General features: G+C 41.8%; 1 protein-coding gene across 1 annotated transcript; it reads left to right on the forward strand.

The window, feature by feature from the left end:
- Positions 1-3168: 3168 nt before the first annotated feature.
- On the forward strand, positions 3169-5431 carry LOC139657377 (GTPase IMAP family member 9-like). Its single transcript, XM_071535187.1, has 2 exons — positions 3169-3246; positions 4311-5431. The coding sequence occupies exons 1-2, from the start codon at positions 3237-3239 to the stop codon at positions 5114-5116; spliced, it is 816 nt and encodes a 271-aa protein (XP_071391288.1). The 5' UTR covers positions 3169-3236; the 3' UTR covers positions 5117-5431.
- The last annotated feature ends 2577 nt before the right edge of the window (positions 5432-8008 follow it).

The raw sequence follows: 8008 nt of genomic DNA on the forward strand, positions 1-8008 counted from the left end.
TTGCGCCATGGCCTTGCACCAAGGCAAACAGATGAAAAAGCAATGTGAAAGCAATTTGCCATTGATAATGATATGATCTGTTAATGGTGTTTTTCTTAGCATTGTATTCCCTGGCCATCATAAGATATGAATAGATGGCTTCTATTCTGAAAATCAGTACACAAATCAATAAAAGGGGCACCATGGTGAATGCACATGTAACAAACACAAGCAACATGTGCAGCACCGCTGTGTGCACACTGAACTACAAAGCGTGCATGTTTACGTATCTGAGCTGCTACACCAGCTCCATTATTGTTCCGCCTGCGGTCAGCCCGTTCTAACATGAAAATAGTCTACTCACTCCGTGCCGCTCCTTGAAGCTAAAAAGCCGCAGCACTAGTTCTATTATGAGTTGATTGATCTTATTCTTTTCCCCATGGCGCATTAAGGGCATCACAAGGCAAATTCAGGCAGTCAGTCAGTCAGTCAGTCAGTCAGTCAGGTAACGCTTAGTGAGATGTCGCTGTGGCCTCTAGAGGGCGTCTGTGGCTAAGAGATGCAGTGTTTCCCATACAGAGGCACAAAATCAAAGTTGGTCAATGTAGAGAAATGTATCTGAATCGATCTCTAATGCGCCTTATGTCACATCATGTCATGCTTGTCATTTGGAGATGTACAGACAGCAGACCAGCAGCATTGAACTCAGTTCAACGAGTCTCCCGGTGTGAAAACAAGTGAAACTTAACATTCCAGTAACCTGATAACACGTCCTCTGCTGCCCTAGAAACATTAACGGCGGGTAATGTATAGCCCACCTTGTGGTATTCAGGTAACGTTAGTGGAGTTATTTAACCGATAACTGTGTCGCAGTGCTTCAGTGCATTGTATTGAATTGAATGGAATGGAATGGAATGGAATGGAATGGAATGGAATTGAATTGAATTAAATTGAACTGAATACATGCGCCGTGGGTCTGTACAGGAAGGTGCTTGTTTGCTAACCAATTCCTGATGTCCCCTTTATAATGTCCTGTGCTTCCAAGAATCTGTCTGATCAAATTAGCAGCTATATAGAATGTTTACTATACTGCCAAAGCTTATACTAACAATTGACCCTCAACCTCATTCTTTAACCCTGATCTTCCCTTATGACTCCATTCGAACTTTGACATTTACCTCCAAACCCTTTTGCTGCCGAGTGCCATCCAATCTCACTGTCTTCTTGAATCAATAGCCCGCAGCCTTGGGGTGTTCCCTGTACGGCCTGTATGAAATATGAAACACCTTATTCAGACCACACACAGCTGTGCTGGTGGCCAAATGAATAAGATGAAGGCAGAAAGGCACTGTGGGAAGGAAAAGCGTCTTCCCATGAGACGTAATTTTGAACAATTTCACAGTTGGAGCTCTCTCAACAGTCCTCATCATTTCCTTGGAGGAATCTACCCACCAAACAGCGCCTGGTTAATCATTCATGTAGTAGTGAAACCTTTCGGAGAGCTGAAATGTCAGCTGGATGTTGTTGAGGCGCTCATAGAAGGAATGGCACATCAGTGGCTGTCTCATCATGCCCCACGAGGAGACCATATGCCACAGACTCACAAATTGGGGAATGGACTTAGGTCTTAGATCAAGGTTGCCTTTTAAAACATGATGAGATGCACCAGCACGACTCCACAGTCTAGCTTTGCCGTTATGGATCAGCCTGCCTCAGGACACAGTATAGAAACGTATGTCCTGGGCTGATCCGTGCTTCCATCCACCCAGATCAACAACTCGCACTGGGTGATAAATAGATCACAGCAGGCCATGGGCATGCTGTTGTCCTCGTGGACAGTAGCGGTTTGATGAATGGGTTATTATTGCACTTGTTTCCTGGCATTTAAATGGGGCCTGGAGGTCACAGGCTTCTGGGAAAGGAGGCTCGATGTTTAGACTTTCACTGCATTCACTCACAGGCCATTGTGAGACTGTTGCATACATAATAAATGAACATCAGTCCGATATCATCTCCGATGATTAAAATAGCTTACCCTTTGCAAGCGAAAAGCTGTATATAAAAGGATGAGGCTTTGATGAACTTCAGAGCTGGCAGGAACGCATGTGCCCAATATTTCCTCTAGAGTCTTTATTCATCCGGCCTTGATTAAACAGCCCATTACTTTTAACGCTGACTTTAACTTCTGCTCACATAATTTGTGTGGAAAAACATTACAACTTGTTGTGCAGACACTGAGTTGGGTGTGTTTGTGCAGTCTCTCCCTCTTACTGAGGCAATTAGGGTTTTCTCATTTCAAATGAAATGAATGGTTTGTCCATTGTGGACAAGACAATCCCCCCTCCATATTAAGATATGCTGTATACTATTTGTCATATTCCCACTGAAAAGCCTTTATTGTGTGTGTCTTTATTCAAAGTCAACATCACACAAAGTGCAGTAGATTTCGGTTGGATATAATGTATGAATGAACAAAGAAGCCTCCATATTATTGTATATAACAGTGTAAGATTGGAATGCCATTTGAATCTTACCCTCTTAGATATATAGGAAACTCTTATTGAAAATGACATTTGGAAAGGTAAACAAATGCAAATGCAGCTGCTATGGCAGGTGGAACCGGCACAGCAGGATATATCCTCTCCTGTGGCATAGTAAAGGTTAACCAAAGTGAAAGAGAAACAGAACTGGGTGGAGTGCATCAGAGAAGGACAAAGCACAAACAGAGGACAGATACGGATAGGGAAGTTTCTCTGACAGCCAGCCAAGCATCAAACCCTATATTATTCACTTAACTGAATAAATCTCATCCCAACAAATCCCTGGTGTTTTCCGCTTTTTTGGCTGGAGTGCACCACTTGCATCATACACTTATGCTGTCCAAGTTATACACAGTATGCAATTCAGTAGATGTTTTTATCCAGTGATGTGATAATGTGGTACATTTTCAGTATGGGTGGTCCCAGTGGGAATTAAACCCCAGAACTTGTTAGTGTCATTAAACTATGCAGGACGACAGATTAAGATAATTAATATATCAAGAACCAGATCCCATCACTGTATGATGCGATACAAGTTAAGGATTTCAATTTACTTCAGCCCATACCTGAACCACAGATAGGCCTGGTGAAACTGGTATAGCAGGAAATGTTCTTTTATCTGTTGATATAAAACAAACCAAAGTGAAAGAAGTGTCAGGGTGGAGAGCAGCAGAGAGACAGAGCTAATTCTTGACTATCAAGACTATCACTGGGAGGATGGAAAAATGTAAGTTAAAATTTGCCTCACAACTAAATGTTGACAAGTTGTATACTATTCATTGGATACTATTGTAAAAATGAGAATTTTGTTTAAATGTTAAAATCATAGACTATAATTGACCTTGCTGAAGTACGGATTTCCAACAAAGTTTGTAATCCAAAAACTACAATGTTGTTTCCGGTGCACTGAAACCATCAGTGCATATTGTTCAGAATCACTTGAGGTAAAGTCTATACTCAGACTGGGGCACTTATCTCAATAAATGACAACTAAGTTGACCAGTGAGTTGAAATATATGATTGCCCTAATAGAATACTGCACACATGATTATTAGCCAAAACTTCAATATTCGTTCATTCAATAACATTTTTTAACTGTTATTGTGGTTGCACATATTGTAAGCATAAGCTCAAGTAAACTATTGACCTTTCCTTATTCCAGTTAGTCCCACTGATGTATAGAGTCTCTTTACAGTAATAAGGGAGAACTGGCCAGGGCATGCAAGACAAAAATGTCTTAACAAGTAATAAGAAGAGGAAAAAAAGAGGCAGTGAGGGGAAGTGAAACAGTGGCGCAGCCCTAAAACTATCAACCAAAAAAAAAAAAATGTTTTTTCAATAGCATCAGCAATTTCCACTTGATACATTTCTATAGTCCTAACAATAACTTTAAATTCCCCAGTACCCAGTTTCATAAAGTTCAAAACTTTCTCCAGTCTTCTCCACACAGAGGAGACACTGATCCCCTGGGGCTTCTCACCCATCTCTGCCTGTACTTTGGAACAGACAGTCAAACTATACTGATATAAGATATAACATGTTGTTGTGGTATATAAATATATAAATAGTAGTGCAGCTTCCCCAACATGCAGACCAGTTATGCTAGCTGAGGTTGACATCTGCTGCACAGTTGGCAGCTCTCTTATCCAAACATAATTCCAATGCTTTCTCATTCACACAGCAGATGACACTCCCACATTCTTTTACACTTTTTCTGTCTCAGTCTTAATGGAGACTATAGGATTTTATATACATTGTGTTTAACCTTGCCTTTTTTGTCGGTTTCTCTAGCTAATGAACTGAGAATTGTGATGCTGGGGAAGACAGGAGCTGGAAAGAGTTCCTCTGGCAATACTATTCTGCAAGAGCAACTGTTTCCAAAGGCTTTCTCACCATCATCCGTTACAAAGGAGTGTTCAAAGCACAGCAAAGAGACAGCTGGAAGAAAAGTTTCTGTGATAGACACACCTGGCTTATTTGACACCAATCTTTCCAACAAGGAGCTGAACAACGAAATCGCAAGATGCATATTTTTAACTTCGCCCGGGCCCCATGTTTTTTTGGTGGTGATCTCGATGACGGCTAAATTCACAGGAGATGAGAAACAGTCGGTGGAGTGGATTCAGGAGACCTTTGGCAAAGAGGCAGGAGAATACACGATGGTGCTGTTCACCCACGGGGACGACCTCGATAGACCTGTAGAGGAGTACATGAGGGAAAATGAGAATCTCTTCCAGTTTGTCTCAAGTTGTAAAGGAGGATATCATGTCTTCAATAACAAAGACAAGACGAGTCTCACACAGGTCACTCAGCTTCTCCAGAAAATCGATGCACTGGTGGGCAGAAACGGAGGCAGCTACTACACCAATGACATGTTCCGGAGCGTCGCCAAGGCATACGGCTTCGAACCAGTCATGGAGTTCATGAAAGACTTAGCTGAAGCCCTAGCTGAGGGTGTACTCAGTGAAAAAGCTAAAGCTACTTTTGAAGACATGGGAAAAGGTGGGCTTAAAAGTATAGCCATAAACACTGTGCTTGGGGCTGCTGCTGTGGGATGCAGCCTGCTATTAAAAAACAGAGTGGGTTTGCCAAAATAAACAGGTTGATGAGCTTGATAATCAGGTCTGAGCACTGAATGAAAACAAAATGACATAGTACATTTTCATGTGCTTTTATTAGACAGACTTTACCAAGATGCAGTACATAAATACATCTGTAAACAAGGATACATTTGTAAACTGTTGAAACATATTTCCTCTCCAAGAAACCTTATTGTACTTGTATTGATATTGTAGTATGTACTGTATATATAGTAGGCCTATATAGTGAAAGTTATGTGCTCCACAATTGTATGTTGCTGGCTGTTGACATTGCTTACTTTGTTAATTCAAACAATGCCTATAATGTCTTTTAACCAATAGTTTAAAACAGAAAATTGATTTTCTTTTATTTATTGATTGATTGATTGATTGATTGATTGATTGATTTGAATGATTGATTGATTGATGTGTTATCACAAAAACGTAAAGAAATAAAATGCATTTTCAAACCATGCATTCTGTCTACTGTGTATTATTGCTATTGTTTCAGCACAATAAATGCTTCTCATGTATATCAATTAACATATCAATATAATGTATAAAATGCATTACAGTACTATGTCATTTTAAACTATAGTATAACTCCATCATTTTTGGCAGAAGAGTGGAACAGTCAGGCGTCCACCCTGCTGAAGTGTCCTTGGGAAAGTCACTGATTCCCTACCAGCCCCAGCGCTGTAGCTGAATCTGACCTCTGACCTCTGACCTCCCTGTGAGGGATGCAGGGGTTGTGTGACAGTATCACACAAAAAATAAAATGTAACTGGAGAGTCTTGGGCTAACATATTAAAATGGACTGCCTTTGTTTGTCACTCAGTGGGTAGTTTGTCTTTTTCTCATGTGTTTCCCTTCAGTCTGGATTTTCCTTTCACATACATCTACTGAACCAGACGACTGCAAACGAGCCATTCAGATTAGATAAGTCCACTCAGCAAAAGAACATTTATCTTATATTGCTGCTCTAATGTGAAAACCAAACAAGTGAATTTCCATTGTTTGTCTTAGATAAATGTAAATGTATGTGTTGAGTGAGTTTCATGATGCCTGGGCCTCTTGAACCGATTACTAACCCTTACAAGATACATGTGCCTCAATGGGAAAATACACATTCTCCTCTTCATTCCAGAAAAAAATCATTTTTGAAGACATAGCAAAATACATATTTACACACAGAGAAGCGGTGTACATTCAACTTCAATACTGTACAACCTTTATATTGTATGACTGTTCTGGGACTTACAACAAGTAGCTGAAGCAGTTGATGGCACAATGAAAAAAAAAAACTCGAAACAGTGAACACAACTTGACAGTGAAAAAGGAAAAGGACACCCACACACTGCACTGATGCTCCCTTTATGGTTCGTTCAGCGGCGTTTCAGCGAAATCTGCCCCTCGTCCTTCATACTTTAAAAAAAAAAAAAAAACCCAAATGGAGGATGAATCCAGAGTGTGAGTATCTTTTTGTCTTTTTATGGTGTGAGTGAAACCACAGAAAGAAAGACATCATCACCCTCGCCCCCACCCCACCACCCCTACACCCCAACCGAGGGAAGATGATAAGGAGCAAGCCGCTGGCCAAAATACACATCCTGCTGGGTCCCATACCACACACACTGTAAAAACACTTCAGAGATACATAGAGCAACATCCGCTGGTCTCTCTGGAACTGGAGAGCACGCATGGCGAACCTGTGGCCAGCGAACAGTTAACGAGAGCGACGCAATCTGTTTTTCTTTTTCCGTCGGTGACAGCCAGCCAGACAAAATGATACACAGTCTGCGAGAGGCATTGGCCCCGGGGCAAGAAAAATGACCAGATTTTCTGCTTAAAAAAGGAGGGCATTTCCTCACAGAGTGAAGAATGTGGCCAGTCGGTTGTTGACACCAAGCAACATCCTTCAGCCGAGACAGGCAATATCAGGCACTGCACACACACACACACACAGGCTTTACTGTACACTGTGTGCCTACGCGTATCCACAGACACATATAAATATATAGATGAGATAAGTTTGTAGATGTGCTCTGAGGCAGACACACGCCCACAGAAAGAATTGAAATGATATGTATAAAAGAACATTAACTTCTGTGGATGTACCACTGGGTGTTAAACTAGCTGTAAAGAGATGGAGTGCGTGTGTGTGTGTGTGTGTGTGTGTGTGTGTGTGTGTGTGTGTGTGTGTGCGCGCGTGGGTGTGAGCGGGAGTGAGTGAGAGAGAGAGAAAAGGGAGCCTGTTTTGCTACATTGATCCCAGCAGTGGCAGCAGCTGTGATCTCAACATTAGACTCGCAATTTCTCCCAGCCTGTCCAGTGATAATATTTCCCCACTTTGAGATTGGGTCATTAGCGCTGAAGACGCAATCTTCACTGCTGTCTCTACAATGCAATCTGATATCATAAGGGTCCAGCTGTGGGCAGGCATTAGGCCCTTTAACTCCTGTGGGTGTTATACAGTATATGTGCGTGAGTGTGTGTGTGTGAGCCTGTGGGAGAGAGAGAGAGAGAGAGAGAGAGAGGCCTGATACTGCTTCAACATGCACACACACACACACACACACACACACACACACACACACACACACACACACTTGTGCCTACAAATGGTGTCAAAAATAGAAATTATCCATGCCCATTAAAACACATTTATGATTTATAAAAGCTGTCTCTCTTGGAACGCACTTGAAATGAAATGTCTGAGACTCTCAGTTAGCTGGTCCTTGATGCAGACCGTGTTTATTTTTGGTTTCCAAGGTGAAATATGAATGGACAAAACAGCAAGAGCGCCAGTCGCTGAATGGCTCTGCGTCACCGCACACGGTCCAATGGCAAGCGCGCCTCCTGCCGTGCCAAATATAAAAGCTCCTATCCCCCGACTCCCAGAGACTCTCC

Source organism: Centroberyx affinis, unplaced genomic scaffold (genome assembly GCF_046629955.1).
Source record: "Centroberyx affinis isolate AG114_WGS23_722 - 3 ecotype Tasmania unplaced genomic scaffold, CSIRO-AGI_Caff_v1 ptg002675l_1, whole genome shotgun sequence".
NCBI classification, from domain to species: Eukaryota; Metazoa; Chordata; class Actinopteri; order Beryciformes; family Berycidae; genus Centroberyx; species Centroberyx affinis.